A 23883-nucleotide genomic window follows, 5' to 3' on the forward strand; every position below is an offset into this window, starting at 1 on the left:
TTTTCCTGGTGTCATTCTATAAAATGGAAGACATATTACAGAAATTGAGATGATTTTGACTGATTTTACAATGAAAAGTACCTTGAAATTGAGCTGAGAGTAGCAGAAATGTTCGATTTTTACCAAAGTTCAAAAGTAAACAAATCATGCCAAGCATCCAATACATGTCAACTGGTGAGTCTAATATTATTTCACAAGCGTGCTGATATTATTTATACCATTTCTACACTAATGCAGTAGTCTGCATAACAGTAAATCTTCTTTTTTTTGTAAGAAAAAAAAATTCAAATAAAGCCAAAGAAATAAAGGGGGGCCTGGGGTTGCAAAACAGAGAATTTGTTTTTTTATCCGGGAATTTCCTTTTTATTCTGGACCTATTAGAATTGCATCTTTTGAAGTTTGTGAATGGCAAAATTGCTAAATTCTGCCCCTTTTAGGATAGTTGAAATCAAAAAAGGGGTGGTTTCTTGTATATTCAATAAAAAAAAAGGGGTTTAAAAAATATTTTGATTTATTCTACTAGTACACTAAATGCGTTAAACATGTCAGACCAAAATCGGAGCATAATTCCATAAGTTTTCCATCAAATTTCTCTTTTGGTGCTTTGAGGGGGAAAAGATTCTCTATCTTTTATAAAAAAAATTTTGTTTTCTTTTTGAAATTTGGCGACCCTGAGAACAAGTCTCGGAGACCCCGGGCTCCCCTGAAGGGTTAATCACATCTTTTCTTAATATTCTTCTTAAAATTTGTTTTTGTGCCATCATTAACTTCCTTTTTAAAAGTTAGTTTGTTAAGGGGTTTTAAAATTTTTAACTTCATTTTTATTAAGGCTGTTTTTACCTGACATTTTAAAAAAAAAAAAAGAGAGAGAGAGAGAGAGAGAGAGAGAGAAAAGAGAGAGAGAAAAGAGAGAGAAAAAGAGAGAGAAAGAGGGGAAAAAAAGAAAAAAGAGAGAGAAAAGAGAGAAAAGAGAGAGAAAAGAGAGAAAAAAGGAAAGGAAAAGAGAGGGGGAAAAGAGAAGAGAGAAAAGAAAAAAGGGAGAAAAAAGAGAGAGAGAAAAAAAACAGAAAAGAGAAGAGAAAAGAGAGAAAAAGAAAAAAAAGAAAAGAAAAGAGAAAAAAAAGAGAAAGAGAGAAAGAGAAAGAGAGAGAGAAAAAATATCAATATTCATTGTATATCACTTTAAGTTTAAATCTCTCGGAAAAAACATTTTTTTTCTATTTATAAAAAAATCACCCCGTTAATCTTATGAAAAATGCTTTAACTCTTTGACTTTTTGGGAAGTGTAAAATTTCTTACAAGCCAGTGTTTCAGGCGTTTTACCATTTCTGGGGCTTCAAATCAAGCGGGAAAGTTGGTAGGCCCTGTGAAAAGGGAGTCTGTGTGGTTTGGCAAAAAAAATCCCCCCCGGCGGTGAAAAAAAAAAAAATCTAAACGTTTTTTTGGTTAAAGCTGATTTTGGTGTATTTTCATATTTTTATGTTTGTATTCGTTTCATGGTCTCATGGGATAAAAGGGAAAACATATTCAAAATAAGATGATTTTGTTTATTTCAGTAAACATTGAAATTGAGCTCTAAGATGAAATTTGTTTTTTACCAATATTCGGGAGTAACAAATCACACCACACGTCAATAAAATCAACGGGGGCCCTAATATTCTTTCCAATCCCCTGATATTTTTATCCCTTTTTTTAAAAAATTCATATTTAAAAACCTAAATTTGTATTTTTGTATAATAAAATCAAAAAAAAACAAAAAGGGCCTAGTTTGACTAATGAAAGGGGATTTTTTTTAATTGCCAAAATGTAAACATTTTTATTCTGGCCCCTTTTTGCTGGCATTTTTTTTAATTTTTGAAATTTGGCCTCCCAATTTCTGACCATTTTTCCCGGGTAGTTAAATGGTAAATGGTCGGGGGTCTTTACTCAATTGATAAAAAAAATGGGTTAAAAGAGCTATTTTGGTCCTGGCAGAAATTGGAAAAAACAGGGCTCAAAGTCAGCGAAATCCCCCGTCTATTTCGCAGACCCTAACTGGGGCGTAACCTGATTTTTGGGCCAAATTTCTCGGTTATTCCTGGGAAAAAGATTCTCTATCATTTCATAAAAAAAAAAATTTTTTTTAAAAAATTTTGGACATGAATAGGTTTCAGAAAGGGGCTTCGACAGTCAAGGGTTAAAAAAAATAAATATAAAATTTTTTTTAGTACAAAAATTTTTTTGATAAAGTTAACCCAAAAAATAAGCTCCCCTAACTTCTCTTTGAAAATTCAGTAAAAAAAGTATAAAAAAAATTAATAATTACAGTACTGTGAAACAATAAACCCCGTAATGGCTTATTAAATTAGTAATTAATTAGATTAGGGAATTAAAAATTTTTTTTTTTCAACAAATTTCTCCCCCTGAGGGAGGGGAAAAGAAAGAAAATCCCCAAAAAAATACCCTCATCATTCAACACTTTCCCCATCACATAATTGTTTTGCGAGGTGCCCAAATACAACAGTTTAAATATATAATAAAAAACCTATATCTCTCCCAAAAACCAAAAAATTAAACAAATCTCAAATTTTTGCCATTCTACATAAGTAGTTTCTAATTCATTCAAATGCATGTAAAATAACAATTAAACATGAACTTTCCCTTTTAAATTTTCTTGCTGTTTTTGCTGGGTTTTCCAACTATTAGATTTTTGGTTTTAAGCCCAACACTTTTACTTTTTTTTTACTGCCATAAACTGCCATAATAACCCAAAGGGATGATCCTGTGAATGAAAAAACATAATACATTATAAGCTAATTCTTATGAATAATATAAAAATCATATTATACGATAACATCAAAAATGTGAAAATTTTAACTGCTCAATACAAGACCCAAATTTTAGAAAAAACAAGCTTCTCTTTTATCAGGCTGTAAATAATCTGTTATGATAATGGTTAAAAATCATCACAAAAGGGCACAAGACCATGGGAATTTTGGGGGAACCATGAGACCTTTCTGCCTGTATCAGGCGACCAGTCACATAAATTTTAAATATCAACTCGATTCTGAAACAAGAAAATATTTTAAATTTGTATTTGAAAAAAGATTAAAAACATCAAAGGTATATGAAAAAACCCGGAAAACTCTATCTGAAATTCTTTGGGAAATAAATTATCCAAAAAAAACAATCAAACTAACAAATCAGATGAACCCCCCTCCCCCAAGAAACAAACAAACTTAATTTTTTTTCTCCCCCGGAAAAAAACTAGCAAACAAAATACCAAACACAAATGGGCTGTATCAGATATCTCAAGAACCACCCAAATTGCTATTCCCGCTCCCAAACCCCACTGAAGTTATGCTCATCATAAACACCCCCAAAAACAAGGCGGGGACCCTTGCCTGTTTTTTGCAAAAACTTCTAAAAAACCCAATTATTGCAACGCTCTTTAACAAATCCATTGAATATCCCCCCAACAATCCCCAAAATTTGGGGGCCTGATCCATAAAGGGGGTGAAAACTGACGATAACTATGACCAATATCTAACACCACCTCTCAAAATCTTTGAAAAAAATTCATAACAGATCTATTCCTACCTCTTTCACACAACATATTAAACCCTTGTCAGTTTGGTTCAGAAAAATAACACAAAAGATACTATCATACACATGCTAGAACTAAATATATCACGAAAAAAAAAAGTCCTGGCATTTCATTGATTTTAAAACTTCGTCATCGACCCGAAATACTTACTCCAAAATTTAAAGCCATGGTTTAAGCCCCCCCAACTACCTAAGTCATCCTTAGTAAAGAAATCAATATGGATGCAAAGGGTGCAAAAACCTCCATCCAACCAATCACAGTGGGTCCCACAAGGAGGCCGGACCCTCCCCTTTCTCATCTACATCAATGATCTACTGGATCACCCGCCTCAAACCCAATTTTTGCAGATGACCCACAATGTTTTTTCCCAAACCATTAGTCATACTAGAAACAAGTCAATGCTAAAATTACAGAAAAAAAATTACCCGCCTGGATAAAGATTAAAAACACCTGAACAGGGAAAAAGGCCTTTTTTATTTTGGAAACAAACTGCAAATGATCCAATTAACATTACGTTGGTCATCGGTCAAAGACTCACAGAGGAAAAATTCCCTAGGTACCCAAAACCAAGAAACCTTTAAATTTCCCGGACCCCTTTTTAAACCCAAATCAAAGAAAATCTCCCAAGACTGTAGGCATCCCTTCAAAGAAAAGGTTACTTTCCCTAAACCCATCTCCTGGCACTGTACCATTCCTCTTTCCCCTTATCTTCATTGGAATTTTTCATGGGGATCAACAACCCCAATCACCAAAACCCCCAATCCCAAAAAAAGGCAGAGAATGATAAAAAATTTCCCCACCCCTCCCAAAGTATACTCACCAATTTTCAAAGTCTGAATCTGCTTTTAATTTTAAAAACATCCATACTTAAATTTATGTCCTTTTCTCATACACAGAACAATACCGCATAAATATAAACCCCCCCCCAAACTTTTCCCCAACCCAAAAAAGGACACAGCCCAAAAACAAGGCACAATCTCTTTTTTTTATACCTCGTGTCATATCCAAATGTGTAAAAACTCTAACACATAAAGGGGAAAATATGGGAAATTTATTACCAGGGAAAATATTAAAAATAACCCGGGCCCGGGAAAAACAACTTAGGAAATCCTTAAAAAACCATTTTTCCCCAGACCCCTTCTAAATACTCAGTACATTTACTACCTATGTATACATCCTGCTAAAAATCCCTTGAAGAATTGGGGGCCTTTGGGGGAAAAATTTTTGGGAATCTTTTTGAAAAGCGTTTCGCCCACAGTGGCCATCAGTCCCAAAAAAAGTGAAATGGGTGGGGGAGAAGTTTGAGGTAATCAGTCCCTCAACCTGGAATCGATTTTTGTATTATAGTATTTAAAGGTTTTTATTATATAGTATTTATGGTTGTATTATACAACAATAAATACTATTGAAAAAAAAACCCCAAAAAAGGCATTTTTTAAATTAAAAAAACAGTGACTTTTTTTTTCATATGCACTGCATGCTGTAGGATTTTAAAAATGGGGTACAATGGCCCACAGACCCCAATTTTCACATGTGGGCCCACCAGTTTTCTCTGTCTTGATTTGGGAAAAGGGTAAATTTATGAGTACTCTATATATGTCAAAAACAGGGGATTTTTTTGGATATTTCATCGACCGAAAGATCAAAAGGTTAATTTTAAAAAGAAGAAGAAAAATTTTAAAATTTCTTCTTTTTGGATCACCCTGCCTTGGTAGGACAAAGGTTGTGTTAAAAAACAAAACAAAAAAAAAATTTAAAATGGGGATAAGGTTTTTTTTTTAACAAGCTTTGTCTCCCCCAAGGGCAGGGTAACTCAAAAAAAAAAATCCCAAAAAAAAATTGACTTTCATCTTTATTTCCCCAAAACTTTCACCTCACTAATACATAATCACTGTTTTGCAGAGGCATAAATAAAACAGTTTAAAATATAAAACATATCCCTCCAAACCCCAAAACCCCCCCTTAAATTAGGATTACCCTTTCCAGTATAAGTAGGGCTAAAAAAAATAACGTTTCCTAATCCTTCCAAATATTCCCCTCTCCCTCCAACACTCAGGTCCCAAAACCTTTCATCCCATTAACTCCCATCTAACCGCTCATGCACACTTGCTGGGAAATCCAAACCCCCCGCCCCCAAAACCCCCAACCTTTTAGGGGGACCCCCCACCTTTTTCCTCGATTTATTTCCTGTCATTCCATTTTTCCATTCTTTTTAAATGACCAAACCTCAACAACTCCTCTTCAGCCCCCACTAATCTTTTATTAACTCAACACCTTCTTTTCTAAAATTAATTTTCTGCATTATTTAAACCCTACATTGCCCTTGACAGGACCCCTGCCCTCCCACATTTAAAAAAGGAGCCATTTGAAAATTGGTACCCCCTATATTCTAATTCCCTTTTTTTTGTTATAGATAACATTTTTTTCCCCCACATATACCCAATGACCTACTTTTTTTTTTTCATCAATTCTATGGTTAACCCATCCTTACACCAATGCCCGACACCTCAACCCCAAATATGTAGAAACATCACGTCTTTCATATCCCTTTTTTCAAGTGGATCCAATTTTTTTTTATCTAAATATTTGATCACTCATCACCTTACCTTCTTTGTTCACTTTTTCCTTTTTCCTTTTTCACACCCTCCCAAACCATAATAACCTTTAACTTTTTTTTAGAATCTCCCTAAGAAAGTATCATCAGAAAGAATCTTGTAATCTATTTTGTTTAATTCCCATAATTTAATCCACCCTCCCCAACCCCCTAGATTTCTTCTTTTCCCCCCTCTATAAATTAAAAAAACAACCAGGGGGACATTAAAATCCCCAAAGACCTCTTTTACGGGGAAGTAGTCTCCCTCTTTCTACACACCCAACCTGAGCCTCACTATCCTCAAAAAAATTTTTTCACTTTATTAATTTCCCCTTTTTCCCATAGTATTGAAATTTTTACATTGCCCCCTATCCACTCTATCATATCCTTTCAAATCCAAAAATAAAAAAAACTTTCCTACCTTTATCTAAATCTGTTCAAGTTTTCAAGTAAACACTTGATCTGCACATTCCCTACCATTAAAAAATCGTTGTTCATCAAAATCCTTTGTGTTACTGAATTTTTAATAATAACCCTACCATACATTTGCCCGGGTATACTCAGAAACTTTTTCCCCCATAATTTTAAAATCTTTTTTCCCCCCCTTTCCCCTTTTTTAAAAGGAACTATCAAGCCCCTTTTAAACCCCTGGTCCCTTCCCCCCTTTTTCATACATTTATTAAAAAAAAAATACCAACCCCAACATTTAATATCCTTTTTAACTTTCTGTCTGCCCTTCATTTTTCCAGCTGTTTTTAACTTCATTCTGAAATTTTACCCCCTCCCCATTTTCATTTTGTTTTCTTCTCTAAAAGTTTTTTTCCTCCTGCCCGGGCATGAAATTCCCTTTCCTTTTATCAATTTAAAATTTCCCTCAAAATTTTCCCCATATCTACCCAATACCTACACCCCCTTTTACTACTTCCTATTTTTTTAATGACAAATCCATTTTTTCCCCGGCTTTCTTAACTTGTTTATCTCCTCCAGAATTTTTTTTATTTTCTGCAATATTTTTTGACAGTCCCTCTCCCATTCATCATCTCCCTTTTGCACTCTGCCCCCTCTCACCCCTTTTTTACTCTTCAAAATTTGCCTTTTTATAATCTTTGTTTTGAAAATTTCATCTCCTTTTTTGTTATCACCCCCCTTTACCCCACCCCATTCCCCAAATTCCCCTTTTTCCCCCTCCCCCCCCCTCCATAAAAAAAACTTCCCCTTTTTAAATATGCTTTTTAAAACTTTCTCCCTCCTAAACCCCCCCTATCATGTACCCCCACCTTTCTGCCAATAGTTGTTATATCTCCCCCTTTACCTTTCACCCCTACTTTATACATTTTCCTCTTTTTGTTTTTTCCATTTTTTTTCCCTTACCTTTTACTTAACTGTAACAAATTTTAAAAAATATCTGATATATCAGTTGTTCCTCTATAAACATGTACATCCTAAAGCCTCCCCACCCTTTTTTATCCAAAAAAAATTCAAAAAACCCCCTTCATTCATTTGTTTGAAATTTTACTTGTATACTTATTTACCCCTCTTTTTTACAAAATTTTATTATTTTATTACCAAACCTCTTTCTAAAATAGCTCAATTTTCACCCCCCCATTTTTTTTCCTGGCCCCCAAATTTTATCAAATTTTCCCCTCCACAACTTTTTTACCACTTTAGCATTGAAATCCCCAACCACAAGAAATTTCACGGGTTTCCAAACCTCCCCACATTCATCAACTTTTCCCCAAAAAATCTCTCTCCCCTTTGTACCTTTCTTCTCCAGGTGCAAAATGTTACTATAACCCCCCTTTTCACCCAACCCCCTTTTTTTCTCCATATAACCCTTTTGAATTTATACATTTTTTTCCCCTGTTTTCCTGCTATAGTTTATCCTTCAACATTATTCATTTCTTCTTTGGCTCAACTCTATTTAAAACCCTGACCTAACCCTTTTATTTCCCCCCTACTGAAACTCTCCCCCCCCTTCAGCTTTGTTTCACTTAAAGGGGAACACCCAGCTTCTTCTCTTCCGAAAATCTAAAAATCATCTTTTTCTTATCATTCACACAACATAAACCCACATTCAAACACCCCATTTTGGGGTTTCTTTTTTTCTTTTAGAAAATTGGTAAAAGGGATTCTAACCATTGCCCCTGGCATTTTAGTTGACTTTTACAACACACATGATTTAAAGAGGCAAAATTCTTATTCCACTTCCCCATGGATATAAAAAAAAACAATAAGAACAAGAACAAATTAAGATAAAATGAAAAAAAATTTTCAGATGGTGTGCATACATAAATTTTACATGTATGTTTTAGTGTGATTTAAATGTAAGAGAAAGAAGGGATGTACCTGAAATTTTTAATGTTTATGGACAAAAAAGAACCAGGAATCCTACCCATCTTTAAAACAATTACAGGTTTTTTGCTTTACACTCTTTTTCAGGAGGTGCCCCCCTGGGTGGTTACTGTCTACCAACTTACCCCCAATTAAAAAAAGGTATAATGAAAAAATATTGTTGTCAGTGTACATTTAAGTCTCAGTTTAGTAATCCAGAACTTTTGGGGGACCAATTTTTCAAAAACCCAGTCATCATTCTAAAAAATAATATTCACTAATATACAATATATCAGGCCCATCTAAATTCCCAAATAAGTATAAAAAATAAAAAAATTTGAGTATAAAAACAAAAAAAAAAGTAATTTAGTTATCCCCACTTCCCAAAATAATATATTAAAATAGAGCAAACTCTTTAAATTTTTTGAGGGGGTGTCAAAGGGTTAAAAAAACTAATTTTTTAAAACAAATTTTCCCAAACAGCTAAACGAGATTGCTAATAGTCTTCTTTCATGCATGTCCACCAAGTAAACAAAAAAAGCAGTAAAAAACACTACATACTTTTTAACAGTTCAAATTTATTTTTCAAAGTACTGTGAATAGGGAAATTTTAAAAGTTATTTTGAAATTAAAATATTGTAATAGACAGCAAATGTCCAGGGTTTAATCATCTTATCAATTAAGTTAAAAAATGAGCAGATCCTGAAATTTTTTGTCACCATTTAGGAATGGAAAATAATCAATAATAGTCTCCTAAAACCTTACCTTTTCCCCTTTTTGTGTCTACTATCCTGTCACCCATATACTCCTCTTTCTCATGATTTTCTGATTTTATGAAAACCCACTGTGTGGGTGAAATGTTGTAAAAAATTTGGGTATCTGCTGATCTAAAAGGGCATTTATTCCATCTTGTCCCGTATCTACTTTCTATTCCCCCTCTCTTAGCATTATAAGCCAATGATCCCAAAAAATTTTTGAAATTACATCATTTTTATTTATCACTGATTAAAACCCTTTCAGGATTTTTTCCCCCTAGTACGGCGTGCACCAGGGTTTTTGACTTTCTTTGAAAGCCTAAAATTTTAGCCCCCTTCAAACCCCCCGAGAGAAAGGGTGGGGGGTTTAAATGAAAGAATGGGGTCTATTGGGAATTTCACAGGGATAAAAAAAAAAATTTTGCAACAAGCGGGTTTTTTACTTATTTTTGTTTGGATTTATTTTGTATTCTAGTTTTTGGTTTTCATTTTATAGAATTAAAGAAATTTACAGAAATTGAATGATTTTGATTGGTTCCTAATGAAAGTACCCTTAAAAATTTAGCTCAAAGTAGGAAATGTTTGATTTTTACCAAAAATTCAAAAATAAAAAAAATCATACCAAGATTAATACACGCCCAAATGGTGAGTCTAATATTCTTTCCAAAATCACTGGTATTTTTATACCATTTTTTAAATAATGGTAGTTCTAAAGTAAATCTTCATTTTTTTTGAAGAAAAATTCGGGGGGAAAGCAAAAGAAATATAAGGTTGCCTGGGGTGTGACTACGGAACAGAGGGGTTTTTTATTTTTGTGCCAGGGGAAAGTCTGTCTTTTTTATTCTGGAACCCATTTTAAAAAGGGATCTTCTGAAATTTCTGTGAAATTTGAAAAATTTCCAATTTCTAACCAGTTTATTGGGTAGTTGGAAAATTGGGAAAAGGGTGGTTTCTTTTTACTCATTTGATAGAAAAAAGGGGTTTCCAGTGAAAAAAATATGATTTTTCAACTAGTCCTAGGAATTGGCCAAAAATAGGGCTCAAAGGGGGAAACCCGGGTTTAAAAATCGGAAGACCCTTTAAATTTGCAAAACAAACAATAAATTTTCCATCAAAATTTTTTACTTTTGGTTTTCCTTTTATTAAAAAATTTTATCACTTCATAAAAAAAATTATTTTTTCATTACTTCATAAAAAAAAATTTTTTCTGAAAATTTTTAATCCTGAGAACAAATTTAGGGGAGGGCCTTTTACCCTTTTAAAGGGGTTTAAAGTAAAATTACAAATTATTTTTTTAAAACTGATTTAGATAAAAAAACAAAGAGTGGTTTTTGGAACATTTTCCTTGGACAAAAAAACCCACTTTTGGAAACTTTTTTGCAGGCCGGGCCCTCACTAATCCGGGTCATTGGGACTGCAGTGTGCCAGATTAAATAATCTTAAAATTCGAGTGGTTAGGTTAGAATACACTTTTAAATTTAAACTTTGACAGAACCTTTTTGCTTCTTCCTCATTTTTATCACTGGTTTTTTCCTCCACCGCTTCGTGGATATACAACCATCCGACTTTCGAGTCGGGATATTTATGAAATTTGAAATTATGTTTGTTAAATTTAAAGCCCGATTACTGATGGAACCAGATAACTGACGGGAGATTAGTGATGGAGACCCGGGACCCCAAATTTAAAACTTCATTTTTATTAGGTGTCTTTTATATTACTTAGCATTATATCTTTATTCAGTATAAGACTGATTTCATAGTAAATACTACAGTAGCTTTGAAATTTCTCAACCAGCTCCTAAAAACATGACAAGACAGCTTACCTGACACATCTACAGCTCCAGCTCGCACTTTTGGGCCCGCCAGTGACGAAACAGATGCAGTGAAGGACCATCAATACCAAATACAACACATTCAGTTTTGGGTGGCACAACAGTCAAGTAAAGTGTAGCACTAGTGTGGTCCCCACTGAACGGACACAAAAATAACTTTTAACAAGTGGTTTATTATAATAAAATTATACTGATAAGAAAGTTATCCATGGGGGCAAAGAAGGGAATGTTGGGGGTACAGTGGTACCAACACTCTTATATGGGTGTGAAAAATGGGTTGTAAATGATGCAGCGAGAGGCAGCTGGAGGCACTGGAATGTCCTCAAGGGCATCGTGGTTAAATATATGCAAAAGAATTCGTAGTGTGGAGATTAAGAGGGGTGGAGTTACTAAAAATATTAGTTTGAAGGGTAAAGAGGAGCTGTTGGGGTGGTTTGGTCATTTAAAAGAATGCACAAAGTGAATGACTTTGGGGAGCATATAAATCTTTAGGGAAAGGAAAGCAGGGCAGGGTCATCCCAAAAGGCTGGAGGGGGTAAAGGATGTTTTGTGGGTGAGGGCTTGAACTTCCCGCAAGCATGCATGGAAAAGTCACACAAGTGAATGGAGATGATGGTGTTTGGACCTGACGAGCTGTTGGAGTGTGAGCAGGGTAACATTTTGTGAAGATTCAGGAAGCCAGTCAGCTGGACTTGAGTCCTGGAAATGGAAGTACAATGCCTGCACTTTAAAGGAGGGTTTTGGGGTATTGGAATTTGGAGGAATTTTAAGCTATCGTACCTGGAACCTCTGCAAAGACAGTGATTATGTATGAGTGATGGTGAAAGTGTTGAATGATGATGAAAGTTTTTTTTTCTTTTGGGTCACCCTGCTTCAGTGGGAGACAGCAGGCATGTTAAAAAAAAAAAAAGTAAATCATAAAAAAAATTATTTAAAATTCAGTTTTTATATTTCTGAAGTTGCTAAATCATATATATAGGATAACAATATGTTAAATTTTTTGAATGAAAATGTTACTTATATGGAATATTTCTCTAAATTTACAAGAATTTAAGCAATTTTTTAACTAATATAATTAATATATACTCTGTGGATGAGTTTAACCAATGTTGGATGTATAATGTTGTATTTAAAATGCTTTAATGTTGAGATCTGTACAGATTTCATGGGGAAAAGCAAACCATACTAACCGAACAACCATCTTGACTGGATACATGCCACAACTAGTGCCTTATCTGGTGGTATAGTAAAAGCAATGCGACCAGTCTTATCAGTTACTTCCGTATTTATCTGTTGCCAGTCCCCACCTGGTGGGTCACGATGTGTATATCTACTTTTCACCTAGAGATGGTAAAACAATGGATTACAAAAATTTTTTAATATAGAGTATAGCATATACCTAACAGTGTAATGCTCTTACAATACTGAAATACTGAATTCTACTTGTCTGTTGTACAGAATATAAAAGTTAAGTAATGTATCTATATTTTATAGTTACAAACATTACACAAGTGGAATTAATTTCCTCTTATAATTCTAGCATTAATGCAAGCAAAGATCTAATTTTTTTAAATCTAACACTCTATACTATACTAAAATGGGAAAAAATTTACAAGGGAAATGCTGCATATTTATGAAAAACAAAGTTACAAACTTGCTGACAAATGATTACAGATTTTGGTCTAAATACATGAATCAGTTCCCTGATCTTACAATTAAGGTTTTTTATTTTCTTGCCAGAAGTTCAGGTATGAGGACAGTAAAAGTTGAGAATTAAGAAAAATCAGGAATAATAGTAAATTGTCAAATTTCAAACAATGTTTTCCTTGTTTAAATGAACAGTCAGTGAGCAAAGAAGAAAATCAATAGGAGAGATAAGTGTACATACCAATACTCAAGAAAGAGGACAAATGAGAACCCTTATTTAGACAAGATATGTATACATTTTATCCAAAATCCAAATAAGTCTGCCAGTAAAAGCTAATTTTACATGGGGTAAACATCCCTGTATTGTGTTCTGCTCATTCACACAGTGAAGGTTTCAAACAGTTGACAAAAAGTCATCTGAAAACTTCTATCTCTAAAATTCTATTGTGGAAATGAAAATGTCCTAAATAAAAATGGCCAGGATATGCAATCATGCTAGGACAAAATTCAAATGAATCTGCCTGAAAAAATTTGATTTTTAAATACAAAATTAAAAACTTCAAAGCCCCCTGGCTCATCCTTACAATATATATTTATATAAAACCCCAAAGAAAATATTTACCTGATAAAGCAACCATACCCAAAGGCCCGTACAAAAAGCGAGCTTGTAAGATTGTGGTGCCCCTTCTGACAAGTACATCATTTCCTCTGTGATTTGCTCAACATTCTGAAAGTAATGGAAAAGAATTTTAAGCACTATTTAATAATGAGCCATAAAAAAATATTATCTGACATTTCTTGAATTATAGCACATAACTTCTTCCATGTTTCTCACAAAAACACATCATTCCAAGTCATACTCAAGCTTTCCAATGCTCAATATAAGAAATTCAGGTTTTTATATATGGCCAATAAATCTATTACTAACTACACAAGATGATATGTGCAAAGCACTAGAACCAGAGAAACACACAGGACTGATTAGTATTTTGAATCAGAAACATCAACATTAATAGAACAAATCAGTGGTTCAAGTAGATGCACAGAATGCCATGGTATATTTGAATATTTGGAAGAAATCTTTGGCAATTCTTCTCCCACAACTGAAAGTTCATCAGTCCCAGATAAGTCAAAATTCTAATTCATTTCCTAACTGCATAGGTTAGTCTGTGCTCAGTCTTGGTTTCAGAGGAGCTCTGAAGTCTCATGATGATTCTTGAGACTTTTCCTCCCTTACTCATAATTTCAGAAGAACATTTGGCTAATGACTTTTCTTGAGATAGAATCAGCACCCCTCTCTTTACCAAGGCAAAGGCAACAAAACAATCTTTGGATTTTCCAGGATCTTCCATGGACAATTGAACTACTGAATCAATGTAAGCAACCATCAGGAGGCATGAGCAAGCATCATGTTAATTGTAAAACAACTATAGAAACCAAATAGAATATATCACAGGCACCTAAAGAAAGCAACTACGGGGGCAATCTACAAAAATACTGACACTGTCAAAAAAAATATACAGTTTAGAAACAAAAACAAAGAACTCAAATCCAACAAGAGAAATATTGGGACCAGGGTGTCTCATTACCCTTTCAGGTGAGAGGCCCTCTCCTAAATTTCTCAGGATTAAAAATTTTTTGGAAAAAAAAAATTATTTTCTGATGAAAGATAGGAATTTTTTCCCCGATCATAATGACACCAAAGAATGAAATTTGATGGAAAACTTGCAGAATTATGCTCCGGAAGTTAGCAGTCTGACAATGTTACGATCAGCGATTCTGCTCAATTTGAGATCTATTTTCGCCAATTCCCAGTGTACTAGTCGACAAAATTGTAACTTTTTTGCTAGAACTCCATTTTTCTACCGAAGGGGCCCGAAACCACCCATTTACCGATTTCAACTATCCAATAAAGTGGTCAGAAATTCTTTTTTTCCCAATTTCACAAATTTCAAAAGATGCCAATTTCAAATAAGGTCCAGAATAAACAAGACAGACATTCCTGGCACTAAAAAAACAAATTTTCCCCTGTTCATTAGTCATGTCCCAGGCCCTCTTACATTTCTCTTGCTTTCCACTTGAATTTTTATTCTACAAAAATAGAAGATTTTTGTTATGCAGACTACTGCATTAGTGTAGAAATGGTATAAATAATATCACACACTTTGAAAGAATATTAGACTCACCAGTTGACTTGTATCAGACGCATGGCATGTTTTTTACTTTGAACTTTGGCGAAATCAAACATTTCTGCTACTTTAAACTCAATTTCAAGGTACTTTTCATTGTGAAACCAATCAAAATCATCTCAATTTCTGTAATATGTCTTCCATTCTATAAAATAAGACCAAAAAAACTAAAATACAACCATAAATACCATACAAAATACAGTCAAAGTCGCTTTTTTAACCAAATACGGGCAAAGTTTTTTTCTCATTACGCACTGTGTGCTGCAGGTTTTTTATACTAGCACATGACCACATGACCCATTCTTTCTATGTAGGCCTACCAGCTTTCCCCGCTAGATTTGAAGGCACTAAAATTTGGCGTCTATCGTCAATAACCCTGGTGCATAAGCCGTGCTAGTACGCCGGAAACCCTGAAAGGGTTAAAGCTCTCCACATAAAACAGGTTCTCATTTTGTTGATTTTCATGGCAATCATGCTGATATCAAGATCAGCAAATAGTTCTATAAACAGCTGTGACTTGAAAATTAAACACATTAACAAAGCAGCTGAAAATTTACAAAATTGAACTTCAGAAAAGGAAAATCCTAATTACCATAGAGTGTTACTATCAATCCATATACATGAGGTTTTGAGGTAAAAAAAAAAAAAAAAATAAAACCCTTTTATATAACAAAAATTCTAGGGGAAAAAAGTAAGTCAATTAATATTGTACTTACCACTCAGTGTAGTATGTAACTGTACTTTCAAAATGAACAACAATATATACATAAAAGTGAGTAGTAACAGACATGAAAACTGCATAATTACAGCATAATAAATATAGAAGTAGTTGCGGATCAACCACTGCTCCCAAACTTTGTGTCCTCTGCAGGTTTATTAGGGTAACATAATAAAAGTCAGGCTTCTTGTGATTTTTTCAGCAAACTGTTTTTTTCCCCCTGATTATTTCCTTAGGTTTTTATTTGGTGGTACAAAGGTTTAAGGGGGAGTTACTAAAAATATTAGTCTGAGGGCTAGAGGGGTTGTTGAGGTGGTTTGGTCATTTAGAAGAATGGATCAAGCAGAATGACTTGCAGAGCATATAAAATGTATGGGAAGGAAGGGGGGTAGGTGTCCTTGAAAAGGTTGGTGGGGGGGAAAGGAGGTTTGTGGGCAAGGGGCTTGGACTTCCAGCAAGCGTGTGTGAGCATGTTAGTTAGGGGTGAATGGAGCAATGATTTTGGGACCTGATGAGCTGTTTGAGTGTGAGCAGGGTAATATTCAGTGAAGGGATTTTGGGAAACTGGTTTAGGGAAATAGGGCCTTGAGATGGGAAGTACAATGCCTGCACTTTAAAGGAGGGTTTGGGATATTGACAGTTTGGAGGGACTTCAAACTGTCATATCTGACACCTCTGCAAAGACAGTGATTATGTATGAGTGAGGTGAAAGTGTTGGATGATAATGAAAACATTTTCTTTTAGGATTTTCTTTTTTTTTGGGGCCCCCTGCCTAGGTGGGTGAAGGCCACTTGTTTAAGAAGAAAAATAAAAAAAGTTGCTGCAGTTATGCTCATGTTATTTGTATCTCCTTAATATTGTGTGCCTTAGAAACATCAACACACATATTTTTTAAAAAGGTTTAAATTTAAAGTAAAAATATCTTGTTTCAAATTCCTCAAAATAAAATTCTTTTCTTTTAATAACTCCACTTTACAAAAAATCTAAACTTCCCCTTTATTCATCTTTTTTTTCCCCCTTTTTTTAAAAATTTTTTTTTTTCCCTCATCTTTAATTAAATTCCTCACTCAACTTTTTTTTTTTTTTAAAAATTTCCCTCTCCCAAACGGGTGCCCAAAAAAAAACCCCCCTTTTTTCTCAAATATTTTTCCCCACCCCTTCACTTTTTTAGGGGCTAAAACACAACATTTAAACAATCTTAAAAATCCCATTTAAAAACCCTCAAACTCGTATCTTCCCCCGCCCAAACTGGTTTTTAATTTTAAAACCCAAAATCTTTTTCAAAAAATTTTTGTAAAACCTAAAAACTCCCCATTTCTTCCCTTAATCTCCCTTCTCCCTTTTCCCACCCCCTTGTCCCATAAACTCAATCAAACTTTTTATTATCACACTTTTTATTTGCCTTGGCCCATCCCCGAACTAAATTGCTAACCCCCCCAAAAATTAAAAACTAAATATAAAAGCATTCTTTTTAAAAATGGCCCTTTCAGCGGGATTTACAAAACTCCTCCCCCCTATTTCCAAAACCTCGGTTTTTGTATAACTATTTTAAAATTGGAAATTTAGGATTTATTTGGGGGGAAAAAAAAAAAAATGAAATTTCCACTTTAAAAAAATTTTTTAAATTAAAAATTAGAACTATTTTTTTAAAATTTTAAACCAAAAATTTTTAAAATTTAAAAGGGTTTAAAATTTTAACGGGGACCCATTTACCAAAAACACTAAAAATTTCAAATTAAAGGGCAAAACAAAGAATTAAACCTGCAAGGTTTAATTTACACTAAAAGGGGGTTTTAAAAAATTTTAAAAAACGGGAGGTAACCTTAGGAAGTTTTTTTGGAAAAGTCCAGCTCTAAGCGGTTAGTGGCAAAAAAGAAGGGGAAAAAAAAGGGGCCCTTGCCTAAAAAGGGGACCCCTTAAGACTCCCATAAACCCTTTTTTCCCCCCCCCCCAAAAAAACCCCCCTTTCAATTTTCTTAACTTAAGTCTTTTTAGTTTTTTTGTTTTAAAAATTAATATTTCATTGGTTTTTTTTTTTAATATTTTTGCTTGGGAAATTTTTTTCCCATTTTTTTTGGGTTTAAAAAAAAATTTTTTTTTAAAATATTTGGGAAGGGTTTAATTCTTTTCGAGGTCCATTATAAATAAAAAATCCCAAATTAAAAACCAAAACCCCTCCAATGCACAACCTCTTTAGGAAAATCCTATTAAAAAACCCCCAATCCCCAAAATTTTTTCCACCCTAAAATTTTCCCCAAAATTTTTTTTTTCCCCCTTCAACCCTCATGGCCCTGCCGGAAGCCCAACCATCCCCCAAAAACCCCCCTTCCCCCTTTCCCTTTCCCAACCTTTTTGAATGCCCCTACCCGTTCCTTCTCCTACAATTTAAATCTCTCCATGTTTTTACTTTGATCCCTTTTCTCTAAATGACCCAAACCACCCCAACAACCCCTTTCCCCTCTGACTAAAACTTTTATTCCACCTTCTCCCCAATTTACCTCCAATTTTCTGTATAATTTTACACATTGCCCCTTAGACAGGACATCCCCTGCCTCCTCACTCGAAATTCCCCCCCATAAGAGTGGGTTTTTCTATCTTTCATACATTCCCCTTTTTTCCCCCCATAGATAACGTTTTTGAAAATTAAACCCCAAACACCCAAACACCTTTTTTCCCCATCAATTCTAATTAACCTCATCCTTCATAAATCCCTCCTGACATGTCAACTCCCAAGTGTCTGAAAAATTCACTTCCTACTCCTCCTCCCAATTTATTCAATTTTCTTTATCTAAAAAATTTGAACCCTCATCACCTTCTTTCTTGTTACTTTCAACTTTCTACCACACACTCCCAATTTACTAACCTTTAATTTTTTTTTTTAAACCCATGCCAATATCTCAAAAAATAACTGTGTCCTTCTCATTTTTCATTTGATTCCCCATAATTTTAAACCCCCCCCTCTCCCGCCCCGCATTTCTTCTTTCCCCCCATCTTAAAAACATTAAACAACCTGGTGACATTAAAATCCCTGTTGAAACCCCACTTTTTCCAGGAAATGTCTCCTATCTTTACACCTAATGAGCATCACTATCCTCATAAAATTTTAACATTTTGTAACATCACCCATTCCCCTTATTTAAAAATCTGCCACATTGCTCCTCTATCCCCTCTTCATATCCTTTTTTAAAAACATAAATCAATAAAAACTTCTTGTTTATTAAAAATGTTCCTTTTGCCAATGTAAAAATTGTCTAAAATCCCTACCCTCTAAAAATCCTTTCATCCAATTCTACATTCTGTCTTACCCCTTTTTTTCAAAAAAACCCTACCATACCTTTTCCTGGTATACTCAGAAACTTTTTCTCTATAATTTTTTAAAATCTTTTTTTTCTCCCCTTTCCCTTTTTTAGGGACTGTACATGCTCCCAATCCCAGTCCTTCCCTCTTTCAACATTTATTAAACAAAATACCAACCCCCCCAAAACTATGTCCCCCTCTTTTAACATTTCTGTCATGGTCCCTCAGTTCAGCTGCTTTCCCCCTTTTATTCTTTGGGCCCCACACCCCCCCCTCCCTCCCGTCTTCTTCACTCAAAAAATGTACCCCTGGCCAGTGCAGAAAATTCTGCCCCCTTTCTTGTTTACATTTGTTTTTCAAAAATTCCCCTCTACCCCCTCCTCCATCTCCCCCCTCTACTCTCCCCACTATGTTTTAAAAAATCCCTTTTTTTCCCACTTTCTTAAACTTTTTTCTCCAAAAAAATTTTCTTTTTTCATTAAAAATTTTTTACAGTGCCTCTCCCATCTATCTCCGCTCTCCTTTTTCAATCTCTCCCCTCTCTTCCCCTTTTTTTTCTCTTCTTCTCTACTCTTTTATAACACTTCTGCTTTGTAAAACCCCTTCTAATTCCTTTTCTTTTTTTCACACCCCTTTTTTGTCATTCCACCAATTCCCCTGTCCTCCTGCCCCACCCTCCTTCTTCAAACTTCGACATTCCCAATACCTTTTAAAAAATTCCCCCCTCTTAACCCCCCCCTCTCATACTTCCAGCCCACCTTTCTGTGTTTTTTCTCACCCAAACTTCCTCCTCCCTTAGTTTATACACTTTCACCTCCCTCTTACTTGTTTTGTCACTTTCCTCTTGTCCCATCTACCTCTTACTCTAACTGTAGCTACAACTAAATAATGATCTGATATATCAGTTGTTCCTCTATAACGTGTACATCCTGGAGCTATCCATCAACCTTTTATCACAATACATAAGCTAACAAACTACATTCATTATGTGCTATATCATACCTTGTATATTTATTTATCCTCTTTTTAATAAAATATGTATTATTACCAAACCTCTTTCTACACATAGCTCAATTAAAAGGCTCCCCATTTCATTTACCTGGCACTAAATTTCCTACTACTCCCTCCACAACATTTTACCCACTTTAGCATTGAAATCCCCAACCACAAGTACTCTCACACTTGGTTCAAAACTCCCCATGCATTCACTCAACATTTCCAAAATCTCTCTCTCTCCTCTACACTTTTCTCTTCCCCAGGTCATATATACTTACTATAACCCACTTCTCATCAACCTTTATTTTACTCCAAATATCCTTGAATTAATACGTTTATAGTCCCTGTTTTCCTGCAATAGCTTATCCTTCAACATTACTTGCACTTCCTCCTTAGCTCTAACTCTATCTGAAACCCTGACCTAATCCCATTTATTCCTCTCCACTGAAACTCACCCACCCCCTTCAGCTTTCTTTCACTTAAAGTCAGGACATCCAGCTTCTTCTCATTCATAACATCCACAAATAATATACATACTGTAAATCTTCCCAAAATATCCAAACCAGTAAGCAAATAAAATAACATCAAATCCTTGTCAGTATTGTATACCATTATCATATTCACATATCCCTATTAACTCAGACTCCCAAAAATGGGAAGCAAAATGGCAATATACAAAACAATATAAAACATCATTAACCTTATATATGCATATGGTGAATACACATCAGCACAATTTGGCTAACAGCTCTTGAGAATATAATTCTGTTAAAGCAATATGCAGAGTTCCATCACCAGCACATACTTCACTGACAACCTCAGGACCTTATAATAAACATCAATCAAAAGAAAAATCATAGTAAACTCAGTTTAGGAGTTGACCCTTAAAATGCAGAGTCTTCAACAAAATGTGCTTGTCTTCTAATGTCCTTATCATCAAACCCAACCAAAATTCCAAGACAACTATTGTACTTCCTCATTAGAAAAATAATAATTAATATAGAAGTTCCACGAAAGAAGACAATACTGTGACAACAAGTGACCATCACTCCATCAATAACTGCAAACATACAAAATGGCAATTTAAACTTTTAGTAAATTATATGAAAAATCAAATATATAAAATCATATACAGAAGATGGAATACACAAGCAACTTTCTCCTTTAGCTACAAATATGTTATTACAAACTTAAAACCAAATCAATCCCATTTAATGTCTACATACAAGTTTCACAGCAATAATAGGCATTAAAGAAATAGGAAAGTACCTTGCACTCAAAGCATAAACTCAGATGTTAACTATATCTCAAGTAAAATACAAGATCTTTTAATACTCACTGTTCTTAAAAAAATCACAACAGAAACTAAACAACCTTGGCTGACTAAAATCATAATTATGTTCAATGACACAAAACATGTTATGAAAGAAAACATAGGTTACCACAGTCCTAATCTCCAAAGACACACAAAAGGTGTTCCTCAACACTTCAATCTAATTAAGGAGCGTTCGGTTCTGAAAGCTTGAGAAATTTTGATAAATTATAAAATTATAGAAAATACTGTAGTTTAGAAAAATAGCTATAATTTTGGTGACACAGTGATATGGGTATGATGTACATACAAGCTTTTAGGAACAGTATGCTTATTTACAATGGAGTATACACACAGGCCTCATTTTCTATGTGTACATGATGAACAAATCATAAATAGAACTTTATCACTATTTTGTGTTTTTCTTTGTTATATAAAATATAAATTACCATCTTCTTTGATAAGCAGTGACGAGGAGCTGGAAATATATCAGTGTAAGGTGTCTTGCAACTGTTTCTTCATGGATGATGCTCACTTGTTGACATATATGCAACAATTTTTTTTTAAAAATAGCTATCATACATGTTATGCAATATAAAAAAATAATAATTACAAAGGCAGCAAGCTGTGGAATCCAATAATTAGCTTACAAAACACTTATTACAGCATGTGTTTTTACATTGTCAAATTGTGATTTTCTATTGAAAATTTTTATTTGTAGTATTTAATACTAATAAAATTTAAATGTTAATGAATTACAATTGTAATACATCCTAGGAATGTGTTTTAATAAAAGGAAATCATAGTAAAACATTTTCATTATGTCATGGGAATGAGAGAGAACACTGGAAAGAAAATATAGTTTCCCAGAATATAAGATTTATCTTTTGAAATAACAATGATGTTAATTGCTAAGTGCATAATTTTAATATGATATATGATAAATGCATTTCTACAGTACAGTCAGGCATGCTCAAATTTCTGATATATTAATTTTCATTACACTGAGAAAATAGTGAATTTGCATTTTTCCACAATTCAAGTGTGATTTTAGTAAATTAGGAGGCATGAATAGAGTAATGTGTATACTGTTGCTGTACTTAATGTTGTTTACAAAGTTTACATAGGACACTGGAATACACCATACAGCTCAAGTGTTACCGAATGGTTTAGTATACATTGTACATGTACTAATACAATAATTAATATCATTATTGTTCTATTTTTCTTTTCATTTTTTGTGTATTATTTTGAAATTTTGTTAGCATGATTTATATACTGTACCAAAGCCTTATTTGGGATTTTTTTCAAAATAATCTAAAGGTTTTCAGATTTGTAACTGGACGGCCACCTTAGGAAATATACATGACTATTAATCAAACAGATTTAATTAAATAAAAGAGGACACAAAATAAAAAAGATCTGGGAAAACTCTCTCAAATCCATAAACTATATATAAAAAAATTATACTTACCAAAGAAAAATGAACAACTTATCACAACTGGTAAAACTGTAAATAAACTAAAAAGTCTCTTCTCCAGCCTAAGAACAAACCTAGTAAAAAAATTGACACTCAGCCCACTTCCAGACTATCTTACAGTCTATTTTATAACCTAGCTGCAAAACTAAAAATAGATACCAATAAGAAACCATAAAATACTAACTATCCTTCATCAGTTCCACTCAGAAACATTGGGATATTACAACACAACATCTTAGGCCCTCCACTAATCCTCTTTTATATCAATGACCTGGCAAATTTTTCAGCAACTCAAACCAGCATATCTGCAGACGAACCCCCATGGCACAACAAACCTCAACACATATGGTTTAAACAACATAGAAGATGATGAGCTCACACAATAATTCATACTGATGACAACCTACAAGATAACACTCAACAGAGATGAGACTTACAAAATAATGTTTAGAAGCAAAGGCATCACACAAAATACTCATAGAAATGAGGGTAAATTTTCTGCGCCTATACCTTTACAGCATTTATTTACTTTGTAATGTTTATTTAATTTGTTAACTACACATTAATATAAAAAATGTACACATTCTTTACACATTTCCATTTTCTGTAGCCAATTTATTAAAAAAAAATTTTTTTTAACACATTGGCTGTTCCCCATCGAGGCAGGGTCACCCAAAAAAGAAGAAACACTTTCATCATTTAGATTATGATGCACAGTTTTGGTCACTGTATTACAGAATGGATATAAATGCACTGGAAAACGTACAAAAGAGGATGACAAAGTTGATCCCATGTATCAGAAATCTTCCCTGTGAGAATAGACTGAGGGCCCTGAATCTGTGCTCTCTTGAAAGGTGTAGAATTAGGGGGGATATGATTGAGGTGTATAAATGGAAAACAGGAATTAATAAAGGGGATGTAAATAGTGGGCTAAAAATATCTAAATTCAGATTCAGGAAGGATACATGAAAGCACTGGATTGGTAATAGAGTTGTGGATGAGTGGAACAAACTCCAGAGTACCGTCATAGATGCTAAGACGTGTAATTTTAAAAAAAGGTTGGATAAATACTTGAGTGGGTGTTGGTGGGTGTGAGTTGGACCTGACTAGCTTGTGCTACTAGGCCGGATGCAGTGCTCCTCCCTTA

General features: G+C 34.0%; 1 protein-coding gene across 1 annotated transcript in view; it reads right to left on the reverse strand.

The window, feature by feature from the left end:
- The window catches only part of rdgB (retinal degeneration B), a 379471-nt gene that overhangs the window by 35983 nt on the left and 319605 nt on the right, over positions 1 to 23883 (reverse strand). The window contains 6 exon segments of the mRNA XM_070093849.1: positions 2715 to 2761; positions 11089 to 11154; positions 11157 to 11233; positions 12288 to 12321; positions 12324 to 12438; positions 13367 to 13471. Of these exon segments, the coding sequence (XP_069949950.1) occupies positions 2715 to 2761; positions 11089 to 11154; positions 11157 to 11233; positions 12288 to 12321; positions 12324 to 12438; positions 13367 to 13471 (444 nt within the window).

This window comes from Cherax quadricarinatus, chromosome 44 (assembly GCF_038502225.1).
Source record: "Cherax quadricarinatus isolate ZL_2023a chromosome 44, ASM3850222v1, whole genome shotgun sequence".
Lineage (NCBI taxonomy): Eukaryota > Metazoa > Arthropoda > Malacostraca > Decapoda > Parastacidae > Cherax > Cherax quadricarinatus.